This window comes from Neoarius graeffei, chromosome 24 (genome assembly GCF_027579695.1).
Source record: "Neoarius graeffei isolate fNeoGra1 chromosome 24, fNeoGra1.pri, whole genome shotgun sequence".
Lineage (NCBI taxonomy): Eukaryota > Metazoa > Chordata > Actinopteri > Siluriformes > Ariidae > Neoarius > Neoarius graeffei.
This window is the reverse complement of record NC_083592.1, coordinates 30447533-30466331: the sequence shown is the minus strand read 5'-3', so window position 1 is coordinate 30466331 and position 18799 is coordinate 30447533. Positions and strand designations below refer to the sequence as shown.

At 41.1% G+C, this 18799-nt stretch overlaps 1 protein-coding gene across 1 annotated transcript in view; it reads right to left on the bottom strand.

Moving 5' to 3' along the window:
* LOC132872284 (coiled-coil domain-containing protein 158-like) overlaps window positions 1-18799 on the bottom strand; it is a 56576-nt gene that overhangs the window by 8081 nt on the left and 29696 nt on the right. Inside the window, 6 exon segments of the mRNA XM_060907026.1 lie at window positions 1325-1470; window positions 1557-1712; window positions 1817-1909; window positions 7873-8031; window positions 10561-10673; window positions 18396-18548. Coding sequence (XP_060763009.1) covers window positions 1325-1470; window positions 1557-1712; window positions 1817-1909; window positions 7873-8031; window positions 10561-10673; window positions 18396-18548 — 820 coding nt within the window.

Sequence of the window (18799 nt, the reverse complement as noted above, 5' to 3'; positions counted from 1 at the left end):
CCTAACCTTCATGTCTTTGGACTGTGGGGGAAACCGGAGCACCCGGAGGAAACCCACGCGGACACGGGGAAAACATGCAAACTCCGCACAGAAAGGCCCTCGCCGGCCACGGGGCTCGAACCCGGACCTTCTTGCTGTGAGGTGACAGCGCTAACCACTACACCACCGTGCCGCCCATGTATAATAATAATAATAATAATAATAATAATATTGGCTGGCTTTTTTCATGGTATATCAGATATATTCCATTCAGCTCGTCTTCGACTCGTTCAATATCGTGCTAGCTGAATGGAATACATCTGATATACCACTCAATGCTAGCCAATATTATTTAATTATGGATATGCTGTCCTGTTTTATTTTTACACAATATTTTTCAAACGTAGAGTTTTCTTAAGTAGTGCATCTTCTTCTCACACCGTTGCTTCATTTTTGTCTCGACTTCAAATATTTATTGGGTTCTATATTACTGAGTACAACAGTAACAGTAAATAAAAAAAATGCAGGCATGTAACTCATTAGTTTGTTGACAGACCTCAGTAACAGCCCTTGAACTTACAAGTAAATTTCAAAGTAGACGGGTTTCCCATGATTTTCTCATTACAGAAAGTACCAGTCAAAATTTTTGACACCTTTTTAATAATTCAGTGCTTTTTCTTTATTTTTATTCATTAAAAGTCACTTCATGTCTTTGATGGATGTCGTTTCTCTTTACTTAGTTGTTCGGTTCTTGACATAATATGGATTACTACAGTTATGTGGAATAGGGCTATTCTCTATGACTCTATTTTTATTATTTACTATTTGATCTCAAATGCATTAAGAAGGCAAGAAATTGTACTAATTAATTTTTGACGAGGCACAGCTATTAATTGAAAAGCATTCCAGGTGACGACCTCATGAAGCTGGTTATGATAACGCCAATAGTGTGCAAAACGTCATCGAGGGAAACGCTGGATACTTTGAAGAATCTAAAAGATGAAACATATTTGTTTTTGTTTACCATATGTTATTTCATAGTGTTGATGTAATGTAGAAAATAGTCAAAATATAGAAAAACCCATGAATGAATAGGTGTGTCCAAACTTTTGACTGGTTCTGTAGAAGCTTTCCCAGTGTATGGAATTACACCGACACCACAGGTGATGTGGATAGATTGTTGGGGGAAAAAAAAAAAACACTGGCGTATTCCTTCTATATGTTTTGATGCACAGGTTATTTAATAAGACACCTGCACCCTTATTTGCAAGAACGGTGTTCTCTCTTCTGGCTTCTCTTATTATGGTTGTTCTATAGAAGTGTTCATTAATAACTGATCTCTTACTTTCTGCTCCAGTGTGTTTCCCCGAACCTCCTGGAGCTGGTATAGCTGGTGTCAGGGCTCTGCTCCATATCGATCACACTGCGTAGTTCTTTAACCAGGCTCCGCAGCTCCAGAACGGGGCTGCAGTTCTGGCTTCTAATGTTTAACTGGATACACCAAAAAGAAAAAAAAATCTCTCCAAATTATTCTAATAATTGTTAAGTTTAATATTTGCAATTGTAAGGGTTTATACCTCCACCTGGTTCGCAGAGTGAGCTTCTTGAAATGGTACTTGTGCTGGAAGTGTAGGGCTGGTGATGGGTGGTCTGTGTTTGTTGATCTGTGGAGCTTGTACGTCTTGTCCCTGCTCACAAGTTCTGGCACTTGTGGATCCTAAGTTCTGGCCCTCCTAGACAAGATATACAAAGCAGTATTGTACTGTTGAACACTGTGATAGTAATCATAGTAATCACTGTTAGCACAGCTGAATGGGCTTCTCAGTACAAAGCATACCTTCAGCTCCAGAGTGTGCTGGAGTTTCAGCCTCATGATCTCTTGCTGCTGTTTCTGAATGTGTTCTTGGCACTCTGCAAAACTGTCAGACATCTGGAAGAGATGAAGCACAGTCATGGGAGACAAACCCTATACTGCACCTTTCAGCAAGACTGTCAGAATGAATTTTCATATCAGTTATTCAAAGGAAATTTTCCTAATGCAAGTGTATCAAAAGAGGCGTGTCCTATTTTTTTTTTTTGGCCAAATCACCTGCTAGATAGGAAATTATTAAATAAATAAATGCTGAATAAATACAGTTGTAGTCAGAAGTTTACATACAGTGACATGAATGTCATCTTGCATATGAATGTCATGGCAATATTCGGGATTTCAGTAATTTCTTTGAACTGTTCTTTTTCTGTGGCAGATTGTACAGCATACATCTTTAATTAAAAAAAGAACACACTAGAATTTGGTGCTCAAGTTTTAATTTTCTTTGGGTTTTCTGAAATCAACACAGGGTCAAAAATTTACATACGCTCACTTAGATGATTAATTCAGAGGTGCTGAAACTTCCAAAATGTCTCTTATCTTGCCAAGGCCGAGGTCTCTTAACTTCCTGTTAGTGATCATGATTGACTACTGCTGGTAGCTTCTCTGTGCCTTCATAAAAAGGGTTTGTTTACAGCACTCATTGGATTGACCAATACGCATTAAAATGGGAAAGTCCAAGGAACTCAGTGCAGATCTGAGAAAGAGGATTGCAGATGTACACAACTCCAGAATGTCTCTTGGAGCCATTTCTAAACAACTGCAAATTCCAAGATCAGTTCAAACAATTGTATCCAAGTTATTGTGAGGTGTAGTCACTTTGCCAAGCCACTTTGCTTCAAGAAAACCCAAACTGTCACCTTCAGCTGAAAGGAAATTGGTTTGGATGGTCAGGAACAACCTGGGAACAACCATGGCACAGCCCTGCCATGAACTGGAAGCTGATGGATCACTGTCTATAGTTCAGATCACCATGGACAGGGGCGTAGCACCAAATTCTGGGCCCTATGCACAAGCAGTGGCCGTGGCCATGGGGCCCCCCCCCCCCAGAAAAAAGCTCAGCAGTTAACAATGCTGAAAGTATCTAACAACAAGGGCGTACTACCAGTCCAGTCAGTTATGTAGCCACACATTAATCTAACAACTCTTAAATGAATAAAAAACCTTAAATCACACAATACTTCACTGAATCTTTGTTTTATTTGCAGAATGATTAAAAGTTGTAACAGTAAATGCCACCAAAGGTTACCAAACATAATAGGCCTGCATGAAAATTGAGCACCTTTGCATTGGGCTGAAGAGAACAGATTTTTATCAAGTAGCTTATTTATTACATAAAAGAAAAATGCCATTTCCAGATTTCTACATTAACAAAATACTTCCTTTAGAATGAAAGGTAAACAAAACTTGACTCTCGTCATTTTTCATTTTAAAAAGGGCAAAAAGAAAACAGGCTTCCACAAAGTGCTATACACTGGAATTTATACCCCAGTTAGTGCCCACTGACGGGTCTTCTTGGTGGCAAAATCATTGATGAGGTCCTTAAAGTCCAGTTTTCTTGCCAACTGACTTTCAATGGAGAGAAGGGCAAGGCTGTTCAATCTATCCTGGCTCATTGTTGATCTCAAGTAGTTTTTAACCAGTTTCATCTTGGATCACTGTCTACAGTTCAGACCACCATGGACAGGGGCGGACAGCCTTGCCCTTCTCTCCATTGAAAGTCAGTTGGCAAGAAAACTGGACTTTAAGGACCTCATCAATGATTTTGCCACCAAGAGCCCACTCACCACCAGCAACAGTTACAGGTAAAGTGCAGAAAATCCTCAATGCAATGCATATTTCCCCAAAAATGCTCTGTAGCTGCAGCTTATATATGGCATTAAGGAGTTGAAGAGGGGACAGGTTATGAGGAAATGTGGCATTATGTACTTGAGACAAGGCTCACCTTGTCTCAAATCCACAGCATCAGAGGAAGAGGGGTCTGTGCTGCATCACCCTCTGTGACAGTCTCTGAAACTGAGTGCCATGCGTTTCACAAGTTAGCTTTGCTACTAATTTGACAGCCTACCCTTATGAACCTATGACATTGAGACTAAATTAGGCTATTAGCCTAATTATGTTATGGCCCAATAATAAATATTAATTTAATTTTTGATTAGTATACTATTGCAATGCAAACAAAAAAGGCATCATGTTATTTCTAATTTTGTGTTGTGCAGTTTTTAGCACTGACAATCATGGTGGTATTGAAGCATTTATAACCACGGGTGTTCATTTAATGTAGGCTATTTGCTTTCACATTTGGGCTCGCCTTTCTTGGGAAAGAAGTTTGTGAGCAGTTGCTTTCTCTCATTTCTTTTCTTGTCTCTTTCCGTTTCTGAAAACCGGATTTTGTTTTCTTGTGCATCATCTTCCATAGCACAGATAGCCTACAATGCGCAGTGCTGCTTCAGCAGAATGAACGCTACGTTAAATGCGCCTAGTTAAAGTGCTGATGACACGTTTTTGACATCTTTGGCGATGTTTTATAACATAAAAAGTAATTCCCGATGATCCATATATTAATTCACGAAGGCGCCTATTTTACAAGTTATGATAAAAAACGCGGCTATTTGGGCAAATTTGACGGGGCTGCAGCACCCAGGAGACGAAAGAGGAGGAGGAGCTATATGACGTCAGCGAAAGAACCTTCCTCCTAACTTACCAGTTTGTTGTTGATGCGACAGGTGTTCAGTTTATCATTATTAGTATTTTTATTAGACATTATTTTATATATATAAGTTATTATGCCTTCGCGTTGTGTTGCCGGCTTTTGCTCCAAAACCCACAAGGATGGGGTAAGTTTATTCAAGTTTCCCAGAGATCCCGAGCTGCATGCGAAGTGGGTGAAGCAAGTCAGGCGCACTCGTGACAAGTGGGAGCCCTCACCAACATCCGTCCTGTGCTCTGAACACTTCGATTTGGATTGTTTTGACACCCTTCCCAGCTTAAAGGAATCTCTTGGGTGTTCAGTTCAGCACAAACGGTTACTACCATCAGCAGTGCCTACACAGTGTTGCCAGATTGGGAGGTTTCCCACCCAGTTGGGCGGTTTCAAGTGCATTTTGGTGGGTTTTGAACATATTTTGGGCTGGAAAACGTCAGCAGTATCTGGCAACAGATACTGCTGACGTTTTCCAGCCCAAAATATGTTCAAAACCCACCAAAATGCACTTGAAACCACCCAACTGGGCGGGAAACCTCCCAATCTGGCAACACTGCCAGTATTCCGGAGGGGGTCTACTAGTAGCTATGCCGGATCCAAAGACAGTCCTCCTGTCAGAACATGTGTTGTGAAACGACATAAGATAAAGGTACGTAGAGCTATAGATTCTACATGATAATCATAAATGTAATCATAAAGTTGGCATGAGATCAGTCATGTATTTGCTTGTGAAAGCTTGCGGCTTTCATGTAACTGCCGCCTAGCAATGAGAGGCAAAGGGTAAAGAGGGTAGACTAGATATAGATTCTATTCGGAAGAGATCGACACAATTCTAGACTCCCAGAAGAGGAAGAGCTAGCACTAGAGAGTTCACCGGTGTTTTCATGCGCCATTTCCACTGAATAGAACCAGAGTAGAACAGCCAGTGAACCGCAGCGTGTTCTTCCGCTGACGTCACAACATGGCTGCGAGCCACGGACCCAGTTTTCTTGCGCTGTGCAATTAAAAGTTGGATATTCGCGTAACAACAGCTTCTTTTCACGTAATTATAACAGAAATCTAACGTTTGCCATGTTGTATAGTTTATTTAAGAAATTGCATAGAGTCATGTTTGTGTCATCAGCCCTTTAAAAAGCCCGGTGAAAGCGGACTAAACCATTTCGTGCAAAGGGTGGGGGGGCCTGTCCCCAGACACTATATGTAGGCTAGGACACACAATTCAATCCATTAATCAAACGATTTATTTACCCAAAACATTACATTTACATTAGTTAGCAACATATTGTGATCTTTAAATGGCATTGATATTTAAAGGAAAATAAAATTACAGACTCCTCAAGGGCCCTCCCCTCACTTGAGGCCCTGGTAACTCAGTCCCCCTTTCCCCCCTCTACGACACCCCTGGTCCATGGACTACGAGGCTGCCTGCTCCAAAACTGACACCTTCAAACTTAACTAAAGTTTGAAGCTGACCACACGGAGAAAGAAAAAGCCTTCTGGAGGATAGCTGTATGGCCAGATGAGACAAAGATTGAGTTGTTTGGCCACAATGACCACCATGTACAGAGGAACACTGTGGTGGTGGTAGGATCATCATGCTCTGGGGCTGTTTTGCTGCCAGTGGAACTGGTTCATTGCACAAAGTGGATGGAATAATGAAGAAGGACTACCTCAGAATTCTTCAGCATAAACCATCAGAAAATTGAACACGACTTGGGAGTTACAACAGGACAATGAACCCAAACACACATCAGAGCTGGTTGTGGAGGATAAAGCAGGCTAACATTAAGCTTAAAACAAGTCCTGACTTCAACCCTGTTGAAAACATATGGACCGTGCTTATAAGTCGAGTCCATGCCAAGAAAAAAACAAATTTAATTGAACTCTACCAATTCTACCATGAAGAGTCGTGAAACATCCGACCAGAATTCTGCCAGAAGCTTGTTCATGGTAAACAAAAATGTTTGGTCAACGTGAATCTTGCGAAGAGACATTTTACCTAAATATTAGATGTGCTGTATGTATATTTTTCACCCTGTGCTGATTTCAGAAAACCCAAAGAAAATGAAACCTTATGCACCAAATTCTAGTGTGTTTTTTTTTTAATTAAAGTTGTATGCTGTACAATCATTCTGCTACAGAAAAAGAACAGTTCAAAGAAATTACTGAAAGCCCAAATACTGCCATGACATTCATATCCAAGATGACATTCATGTTACTGTCTGTAAACTTCATAATATCCAACAGGCACTTTTTGGAGTCACTCTTTTTTGGTTGCTGAATCTCCAATAGTTCTGTTATGGTATGAAGTAGACTATAGCGTCAATGAGAAGACAAGGTGAAGACTGGATTTTTAATCTGAAATTCAGCTAGGCATCAGTGATTCGGTAACATTATTGTAGGTAAATTAATAAAACATATATGAAACATTAACTTTCATATTAAAATGTATTCTTGTGCCTGCTTTTCAATTTCCATGCTTTACATGTGTTACATGATTCTTGTGATTGAAAAGGTATCCGGTTATTTAGCACAAAAGTCTTTTAGCACAAATCTAAAGTTTTTTAGCACAAGTTCTAAAGTCTCTTAGCACAACTCTATGTTCTTTAGCACAACTCTGGATTATGGTCACAATAATCGAAAAAAAAAACCCAACTCATCTTGATATAGGAAGGGGTTTATTATGATTGCTTAGGGACTGGAAACTGGAATTTCTGCTGCTGTGCATGTGAAGGATCAGTTGTTGATCCCCGAAACGTGGACTGAAAATCAGATCCTTTGGTGTCTTTGGATATTTGTAGTTAAGCCATAACAAACCTTGAATTGTGGGCACCTTCATACATAACTTCAGTCACTTCTGATCATATCACAGATTCAACTGACTGTCAATAACTCCGCGTTTGCTGAATTAATTAACCGGGGGATTATGTCTCTTGCCTTGCCTGACAACGTGTTTTGCCGACTAAGAGCGGACTCTATTCCCAAAAACTTACTCAAATTATTAAAAGTCCATTTGATATCACATATTACTGTTTTCATATGTATCTGACTAATAAAGCTACAAAGTCTTTAACCAAAAAAAGTGGGGAAATACAATCGCTCATTTTCGATCGGAATCTTTCGATCGGCAACTTTCATTAAAAAAAAAAAAATCCATCAAACATCTTTAAACATGATCAGTAAGTATTCATAATAAAAATTAAGTGTTCTTGGATCTTGTGCTAAAGAACATAGAGTTGTGCTGAGAGACTTTAGAACTTGCACTAAAAGACTTGTGCTAAATAACCGTAAACCATTGAAAACACAGATTTAAGAGAACCTTGTGCAGAGCTGTGTCGAGTCGCTCAATTTCACTCTTCTGCAGATTCTCCTTAGCATGGTAAGCCTCCAACTCAATTTCAAGCCTCTTCCTTCTCTCCCTCTCAAAAAGCAGCTCCTGTGCGTGACGTTTGCTCTTCATCACCTGGTAGTTTTTCTCCTGAGAGCCCAATAGCCCATCCACAGCATCTGGGTTACTCAGACTTTATTAAAAGCATTATATCCAAGCGTAATATTGATTATTCTATCCACATTGACTGGATATGAGCAATCATGTGCTCTGATTGGCTACTCTACTACTAGGATATCAGCTCATATACTGTAAGTAGAGAAAAACAAAATGGCGGAGTGTGTTTCTGAACCAACCGAGGACGAAATAAAAACTCTACTCGAAAACAAAACCCCAAAAAATACAAAAAAAAACAACAACAAAATATGGGATGAAAGTAACTGATGGTAAGAACGTATCTTTTTTTTATTTTTCAAGAATTATTATTACAGCATTTTTCACAAATTGCTCCTGTGATTTCACCGATTTGTTTACATTCTAAGCGGAAATTATTTTGTCGGATGTTTTGGATAAAGTTTTGGATAAAGTTTATTTATCAAATTTGCAAAAAATAAAAAATAAAAATGCTCCGTTTCTCAAAAGCCAGTGAATGCTAAGCACCTCGTCGGCTATCAGCTCATGTACGACTCGATTTCATGGAATAACTGTTAAAGGTCCCATGGCATGGTAGTTTGTTGATGCTTTAAACGGGCTCGTGGAGGCTTCTGGATGTTATATCCGCAGCCTTTCTCGAAATGAACCCTCGGCACGTAAATATAGCCTCCTGGGAGAAAGCCCCATTTCAGCGCTTTTCCCAGTGCGTCATTTTGCTAATGAGAAGCAGGAGGCGGGGAAGGGTAGAGGGTGGGGGTGGGTCATGGGTGGAGGGGGAGGGGCTTGACCAAGCTGCGCACACACATACTCGCTGCTATCAGCGCCTGTAGCCACGCTGCTAAGACAAAACCCCGTTCTCCCTCGGACTCCTTTCGTAAACTCAACGTGACACAGAGAACAGAGAGTGAGAGTGTTCGGAGTGGTAGTTTACGAACGTATAATACCCTAGGCTTGAACACGCACTCCATAACCAAAGAGGATAGAAGCAGCAACTACAGCCACATAGCGCTTATCCAACAGAAGACATGCATTGCGGAGCAATAGTCAAACATAAGCTCATAAGTTACAGTCAATTTCCAGACTAAACTCAGTTTAACATAGCATGCTGCATGATCTTTAGTTTTGTAGCGCAGATTACCTGGCTAACTGCAGGAAGCGGTTAGCTGCACAGCTAATGTAGCCATTGCTAGGCTAACGCACCGATTTTAAAACACGGCAAAACGACTTAACAGTTATACACTTACTTGTTCGGTGTTTGTTGCTGATGCGGCAGGGATGCTTGGTACGGACCCAGGCTTCAGTGACAGTTGATGTGCAAAACCTGCCCTGTACTGTCCCAAGTTGTGGAAACATTCCTCAGGAAAATGCTTCCGACAAACATACACCGTCTTAGGTAGACTCGACGGCGTATTATTGGAGTAAATAAAATTAAGCCACTGCGTCTTCAGGGGCTCTCCCGTCGGCAGTAAAAACAGACTCTTTTCTGTGTTGTCACATCCATGCACAGCGCAATTTCCATGTTTCGCTCGCTTAGGTGATGCCATGTTGTTGTGTCCTCTATGGTCTCCTCACTACAACTGGGCGGGGCAATCCATACAGTGGGTGGGAATCCAGAGGGGGGGCATGGGGATCATCTCCCTTGCTGACGTAGTAAAGGGAAGAGCTTATCAACGCGCCGTTTTGACGCGCCATTCTCAAATGTTGGGCATAGTTTGGTTTACACATTATGAAATTTCTAGCCACTGGGGTGACTTAAGAAGGTCAGAGGAACTCATTTTAACATTAAAAAACCTCAGAAAGTGAAAATTTCATGCCATGGGACCTTTAATTAATCCATACATAGCAAGCACACTGCAAAGACTACTCACTTTTTAGAAAAAATAGTTCAGGAACCAAGTGTTTTTCCCCACTGCAGACCACAAAAAATTCAGAAAGAAAGGAAAGCAGTATAGACTGATGTTTATACCATTAAAACCAATATTGCGCAGTTTGTCCCTTCAGTGATCTGCCTTTTTCCAGTAATTGTGTTGCAGCTAATACCAGGAGTGTCAGTGACGCAGTAGCTCACATGGCTGTACCATGAGAAACCAGACTTTTTTATAATTAGCTAAGTTGCTCTTCATGAGAACAATTATATCTTCCAAACAAAACAATCAGAGTCAAAATCCAGTGAAAACTCAGGGAGGAGTAGCAATTTTTGTGAATTGTGGACGGACGGACTGTATGAGCTAATAAGATGCTTTACCAAAGGACTGAGCAGAGAACCAGATAATGTTAATCCAAACACTTCTTTCATGTTGCACTTTACAAATGCATTATTGTGTGCTGTAATGATAATACAGATGCTATTTGTGTTATCACTGTGATATTACAGTCATCTCTGATGTTGGTGGAAAATGAACTCGAAGTAGATCCCGGTGTTCCACTAACTCCTGTTTGAGGCAGTTTCTTATTCCTGACTGTGCAGCAGGAAAATGCAGTAGACGATCGAGTTTGTCATTGAAACTGCAAGTAAAAAAGCTGTACCTGAGTGAGTTTTTCTGTGGTCTCCTCCAGCATCTGTACACGGCTATGGAGTAAGTCAACCTGTTCTCGCTTGGCAGTGATCTGCTTCATTATGCCCAAGGCAACCTTTAGACCTAAAAGACCACATACAGCACCAACCATTTACAGTTGTGGTCAGAAGTTTACAGACAGTGACATGAATGTCATCTTGGATATGAATGTCATGGCAATATTTGGGCTTTCAGTAATTTCTTTGAACTGTTCTTTTTCTGTGGCAGAATGATTGTACAGCATACAGCTTTAATTTAAAAAAAAAAACAACTAGAATTTGGTGCACAAGGTTTCATTTTCTTTGGGTTTTCTGAAATCAACACAGGGTCAAAATTATACAAACAGAGTCAAAAATATACATACAGCACATCTAATATTTGGGTAAAATGTCTCTTCGCAAGATTCACGTTGACCAAACATTTTTGTTTACCATGAACAAGCTTCTGGCAGAATTCTGGTCGGATGTTTCACGACTCTTCATGGTAGAATTGGTAGAGTTCAATTAAATTTTTTTTTTTCTTGGCATGGACTCGACTTATAAGCACGGTCCATATGTTTTCAACAGGGTTGAAGTCAGGACTTGTTTTAAGCTTAATGTTAGCCTGCTTTATCCTCCACAACCAGCTCTGATGCGTGTTTGGGTTCATTGTCCTGCTGTAACTCCCAAGTCATGTTCAAGTTTCTGATGGTTTATGCTGAAGAATTCTGAGGTAGTCCTCCTTCTTCATTATTCCGTCCACTTTGTGCAATGAACCAGTTCCACTGGCAGTAAAAACAGCCTGATGATCCTACCACCACCACCAGTTGGTACAGTGTCTCTCTGTACATGGTGGTCATTGTGGCCAAACAACTCAATCTTTGTCTCATCTGGCCATACAGCTATCCTCCAGAAGGATTTTTCCTTGTCTGTGTGGTCAGCTTCAAACTTTAGTTAAGCTTGAAGGTGTCAGTTTTGGAGCAGGGGGTTCTTTCTTGGATAGCAGCCTCTTAGACCACAGTGATCTGAAGTGTAGACAGTGATCCATCAGCTTCCAGTTCATGGCAGGGCTGTGCCATGGTGGTTCCCAGGTTGTTCCTGACCATCCAAACCAATTTCCTTTCAGCTGAGGGTGACAGTTTGGGTTTTCTTGAAGCAAAGTGGCTTGGCAAAGTGACAACACCTCACAATAACTTGCATACAATTGTTTGAACTGATCTTGGAATTTGCAGTTGTTTAGAAATGGCTCCAAGAGACATTCCGGAGTTGTGTATATCTGCGATCCTCTTTCTCAGATCTGCACTGAGCTCCTTGGACTTTCCCATTTTAATGCGTGTTGGTCATCCAATGAGTGCTGTAAACAAACCCTTTTTATGAAGGCACAGAGAAGCTACCAGCTGTAGTCAATCATGATCACTAACAGGAAGTTAAGAGACCTCGGTCTTGGCAAGATAAGAGACATTTTGGAAGTTTCAGCACCTCTAAATTAATCATCTAAGTGAGCGTATGTAAATTTTTGACCCTGTGTTGATTTCAGAAAACCCAAAGAAAATTAAAACTTGTGCACAAAATTCTAGTGTTTTTTTTTAATTAAAGTTGTATGCTGTACATTCTGCCTAGAGCTGTGCAATATATCGTATTTTTATCACGATATCGATATTGGTGTCAAACGATATCAAAATTCATAATATCGATATGAAACGATTTTTTGTCATTTGTAAGGTAAAACGAACCCTTCTGTCCCCTAAGGCACACCGTAGCCTTGTATACGTCATCCATTCTACTCCCGCGATATCTCCGCAACAGTAAAAAATCAGTTCTTCTGTTTTCATACGTGTCGGGTGATTTGATATATTGATTTGTTAATATGTTGCTTGATTTGCTTGCTAATAGTTATAATAATACAATTAACATATATTTACGTCATATTTTTGGATGTGGGACTGGGTAATGTAAAAATGGCATCTACGGAAGAAAACAAGCACAACAATATTAGCACATATCCAGCTTGCTAGCTGTGTTAGATGTGTTAAACCGTGTGGATTTAAGTGGAATAATTGCGAGTCGTCCTGTGGTCAAGGCAGCGTTTTAAGGTAAGGCAATTTGGTTATTAATGTTGCCCGCCGCGGCATGTTTACTTGGGTTCATTTGATTTTGACTTGTGCATCTGCAGCTCGCATCATGCTTTGAAGTAGGTTCTGCTAAGGACGGGTTTATTGTGCGATGTAGACGGACTCAGATGTAATTACATTGTTTTTAAAATTCCGTGCACTTAAAACGGTGTCCCCCTGCTAATCATGTAGCCCTAATCATGTGTTGCTTTTACTTTTCGAGTGAAATATCTCTGCAAATGGTATTTCAATGCTGACATGCCAAAAAGATAGCGGAGTCCACATTTGGAAGATGAAGGAAGAGAAGCCTGATGCTTGAAAATAGATCGCTTAATCCACAACGCATATCTGTATTTGAGACATAACCTGCAACTAGTGGGGATGTTTTGGAATGACTGTGCATAGGGTGTTTTTGGCCACAGAACACTAACCCACAGTAGTAGGAGGACTACTGGGTTCGTGGATTTTGTCTGTTGACTGAGCGAAGCATGGTGTTTGCCTTGTGCCATTTCACGTAGCATCTAGCCGCAGTGCCACCTACACTTTCAGGGAATGTTTACATGCCGCTGAGCTATTTTCATGTATGTTAATTCTTAAGGACTTGTCTCTATATTGTGCGTGTTCACACACGGACTGGCCATCGGGAGTAGCGGGAGTTTTCCCGGTGGGCTGGCGGAGAAAAAAAAAAAAAAAAAAACAGTTGCGCGCTGGCCTTTAATATGATAAGCAATGTTAACAGTTTCTTTAAGAAACTGTTAACATTGTTTATTACAGTTGCGCGCTGGCCTTTAATATGATAATTGTTTTTTTTTTTTTCTCCGCCGGCCCACGCTGAACCACCGGCCCACCGGGAAAACTCCCGCTACTCCCAATGGCCAGTCCGTGTGTGTGCGTGTTTAATGTTGGTGTCTTAACAACACACAAGCTTACGTTGTAGTGTGTGTGTGAGAGAGAGATTTTATCCTTGGCTGGCTACGAGCCAGTGTGGGCGTTACGCAGTAATCACTGGTAATACCAGCGCTGGCTCCATCCTCTGTGATCGGAAATGTTGAGTGAGGGGAACGTGAGCCTTGTGCAGGCGATAGGACCTATGCAAAGTACGCGCTTGCACAGTAAATAGTTTAAGTAAAAGGCGTTTCAGAGTACAACGGGAAGGGCTGACAGGTAGCCTATGAGGCCTGTACTATAAAAATATGGCCCGGTGCCTCGGGTGTTGATGATCGAGGCTTTAAAAAAAGGTGTATAAATATGGTTTTAAAAATCGCGATATCAATATTTACTGAAAAAATCGTGATATTGATTTTTTCCAATATCGAGCAGCCCTAATTCTGCCACAGATAAAAGAACAGTTCAAAGAAATTACTGAAATCCTGAATATTGGCATGACATTCATATGCAAGATGACATTCATGTCACTGTATGTAAACTTCTGACCACAGCTGTATAATCAAAAATATAACCACATTATATGAGCTTAGAAGCATTACCAGGACGCTACTAAAGGCAATGAAGACACTGAGATATGTGTTATTCTGTTAAATTTGGAATATAAAACCATGAACATCAATGACCAAAATTTAAACTGGACTCAACATTCAGAACAGCTGCTTCACATGACCTGAAGAAAGTGAGTTAGCAGCTACACTGTTACGTTCCTGCTAGCATTTCAAAGGATGCTTTGTCTAGCTTCTCAAAAGCTTGCGTCATATGGGACCACATTGTTTCCATTCTTTCCACAAGCGCCTATGTACCGTGCAGTAACACAAAAGCAATATAGAAACTAGACTCCACTGCTCAGGACCCAGCTAATACAAACACAATGCTTTCAAAGCATTTGACACTACACAATTTCTCAGTGTAACAATCGTACCATGATGACGTCGAGCAAACGAACAAATGGGTGAAGAGCAGTTGGATTACGTAGTCACATGATGGAAAAACACATGGAAAATAATAGGAGGAAGCTAGTGCACCAAGATGCTCCAAAACCAGCATCCCAGTATGTAGCCTTCCTGCTATTCTCCAGAACTAAGGGATAATGAAGGGAAGGCTACACATATGAATAGATTCCTTAAAGAAGCTGAATGAACCCACCGGGTCAGAGTCTTCCACCTATTATTTTAACCTGACCCAGATCTCACCTCACTGAATGAACATTGTGAATTATCTTCTGACAAAAAAAAGACGGCTGATTAAATAAACATCCTCTCCCTTCAAGCACGGGCTACTCTCACTGGAGATGGAGGTCTATATTTGCACATGTGTACATTAACACTTCCTATACATTCTTTTCCCAGGGCTTTGATAGGTCTACAATTAGAAAGTGATCTTGTGGGGTCAGCAAGTGCCAACTTGGCTCCACTGTTTCCCCATTATTGTATTGTAAAGATAAAACTTGGTCTAATTGAAAATGACATCTTTGTCTGTGTTTAATCAGTAAATGGAAGTTTCAGAGAGGGGCCGGCACAGCTGATTCCTGCTCACTTTTCATCACGGAGTGCAGTGACTAAATTTAGGTCTATTTTTAACAGTTAACTGACTTGCACTTAAGACTACTGAAAGAAGCTCTGTAAGAGCATGCATGCTGTATACCATTTTTGAGATGAAACCAGGACCTTAATAGAATCAAACTGAATTAAAATATACAGTGCTTACACCAATCACAATGCTTTAAAATAGATGGCAGATATTTTTCTACAATATAACTGGAAGTAAACAATTTACGCAAGCCAAAAGTGAAACATTTACTGAAATGTGTTAACTGGATTTTATGCAAATTCAGAATAATAACCATCATAACAGGAGACAGTAAAATGTTCTGCTTTGAATGACATAACTGTACACAGACTTTGAGGAAAACCTATGCAGCACATCGTTAAGTGAAGCAGAACTTCATTGTGCTGTGGTCTGTGTTTATTAAAGGATATGGGACATGGATTTTTACCTGGGCATAATTATGTATAAAGGACATAAGAAATGCCATCTAAATCACTGCAGGGCGTCAAAAATGTGAAAATCATCACATTATTCAACTTTTTCTATACATCAGCGTAAAACAAGGATTCGTTAATGAGCTAGGTGGTCACGTGACCCGTGACGTCACAAAAACTTTCCAAGGAGCCAGCGCTTGGGAATCTAATGTAAACAGGTTACCGAAATGGACACCATCGACAGTGACATTCCCGATGTTTCACAGAGATGTGAAGTTAGACCCTATCAATTCGAACCGATAGCTGGAAATTCACATGAACATAGATCTTGTCTTTACTCTGACGGGTCAGATGATTCTGAGAGTGAGAGTTCATTCAATCCCCATGAAACTGAAAGCGGTCGGCTCGATAACACTTCCTGGTAAGTTAAAAACAATTCTGCTCAAAGGCTAATGATCTGTTGAAAGAAGTATTATTTTTGTATCATACATTGAAAGTTCATCATAGATCTAGCTAAAGTCCGTTGCAAGCTAGTTTTTTTTTTGCTGATATTTTTCGAGATTGATTGAGATACAATGCTTCCAGAGTCCGAGATGAAAACATTCAAAATGGCGAAACGAGTCAGAATTATGATAATCAATAATTGATACACCCAAAATTATAATACTAATCCTTACCTCGGCTTTCAGACGCTTAGCGCAGAGGTCTTCAACAGGGGGATCGCGAAATCACACCGGATCACTCATATCAACAAAAATATTCCTGCCCTGTCCCCTGGCCTCCGTGCAGGGATGCAAACAGCGCGCCTTTCGGCGGATGCCGCCTTTTTCACGGCTGAATCGCGCAGATCCGATTTTAAAAAAAAAAATAGCGATGTTGGTTCATGGAGCATGAGGCATGAAGTGTAAGGATGAGAGAGAGGCGGTTTGGGTCGGGAAACTGCGCGCATTTGTGCAGCCTGGCGCAGGTGTGCGCGGCTTCCCGATTTGAACTGTTTTTTTTCCTCATCCTTATGCTTCCTGTTTCATGAATTAATATCGCTCAGTACCTGAGTATTAATGTTGAAAGAATCCTCAGTGAAATGGTCCGAATACAGTTTGTGGGAAACAGTACGTGCAAAGTTTTTTTCAACAGGTGTTCTGTAAAGTTGTCCTACCAAGCCTACTGCGCATGCGCGAAGCCTACTGCGCATGCGCAGGTGAGCCCACACTTTCCTCAGCTTCGGGTCCTTGGGGAATGCAAAAAAAACTTACTCCAGGGCATTTCCCATTGGAATTATTGCAACCATAAGCAGCACAATACACCATGATGTCCAATGTATGATGTCCAATGTACTTTAAAGACTATAAAAACAATTTTCTTGTCATCCACTTCTCCATTCATCTACCCGCTTGTGCTGTGCCCGAAAGTTTTTGTGACGTATGATCACATGACAGCGGCTCTTCCGGTTGCAAAAAATGCATATCGGAAGTCGAGCAGAAATGCCATATAATCATCACGAATATAACGATTTTGCTGAATTTAATAGATGATTTTGTATTTGTTGATGCAATTAATTCATATTTTTAATGGAAAGAAACTGATATAGCGTGCTTTAATGTTTCATGTCCCATATCAGCTAATGTGAAGTGCCTGTGTGTCCATAATACATGACTCGTTCTAGTTGACTCAACCTATATCCATCAATCACCTCATCTGCCATATCCTGATAAATATCCATCCATCCATTATCCATAACCGCTTATCCTGTGCAGGGTCGCGGGCAAGCTGGAGCCTATCCCAGCTGACTACGGGCGAAAGGCAGGGTACACCCTGGACAAGTCGCCAGATCATCACAGGGCTGACACATAGACACAGACAACCATTCACACTCACATTCACACCTACGGTCAATTTAGAGTCACCAGTTAACCTAACCTGCATGTCTTTGGACTGTGGGGGAAACCGGAGCACCCGGAGGAAACCCACGCGGACACGGGGAGAACATGCAAACTCCATACAGAAAGGCCCTCGCCGGCCACGGGGCTCAAACCCAGAACCTTCTTGCTGTGAGGTGACAGTGCTAACCACTACACCACTGTGCCGCTGATAAATATCCAATATCCAAATAAAATATGATTAGAGAGATTAATGTGAATACAGCTTTTAGGACTGACAGGACATAATTGTTATAAAGATTACTGGAACTTCAAAATTGGAATAATACTTTGGCACGGGGCGGCATGGTGGTGTAGTGGTTAGCGCTGTTGCCTCACAGCAAGAAGGTCCGGGTTCGAGCCCCGTGGCCGGCGAGGGCCTTTCTGTGCGGAGTTTGCATGTTCTCCCCGTGTCCGCATGGGTTTCCTCCGGGTGCTCCGGTTTCCCCCACAGTCCAAAGACATGCAGGTTAGGTTAACTGGTGACTCTAAATTGACCGTAGGTGTGAATGTGAGTGTGAATGGTTGTCTGTGTCTATGTGTCAGCCCTGTGATGACCTGGCGACTTGTCCAGGGTGTACCCCGCCTTTCGCCCGTAGTCAGCTGGGATAGGCTCCAGCTTGCCTGCGACCCTGTAGATCAGGATAAAGCGGCTAGAGATAATGAGATGAGATGAATGAGACTTTGGCACTGTTCAATTTACTGATATGGTGTGCATAAGGTTAAAAATCTACTGAAGTTCCCTACTGGAGAGCAAAAGAGATTTTCTGCTTTACTTTTTAAGCACTGTAATGTTACCTTATATACAGTATTTGGTGTGTGTGTGTGTGTGTGTGTGTGTGTGTGTGTGTGTGTGTGTGTGTGTGTGTACCATGTTCATCAGCACCCTCCAGTGTTTTGAGGGCACTTTTGGCCTGCTCCAAGTCATTTCGGATGTTGTTACGCTGGGCTTTTAGCTTGCTGTTCTGCCAGTGTAGCTCCTCAGTTTTACTGTTGTGTTCTTCTTTTAAAGCCTCCTGTTCTTCTAATAGAGAGAACCAACACAATGACTGCACAAACTGCTAGTTACATATATAAATTTAGTAACTCCTTGTGGGTGTGGGCATGCATGTCAAGACCTTTCAAAAATGTCACACAGTGATGTAAAATGCAGTACCAACCATAGATACCACTGCCATAGATCCATGGTCATTGCAAGTGAAGTAAATGGTGGTTTTTGTTTGTTTGTTGGGGGGGGCACAAAATTATAGTCATCCATCAGCCCTTTTCTATGGC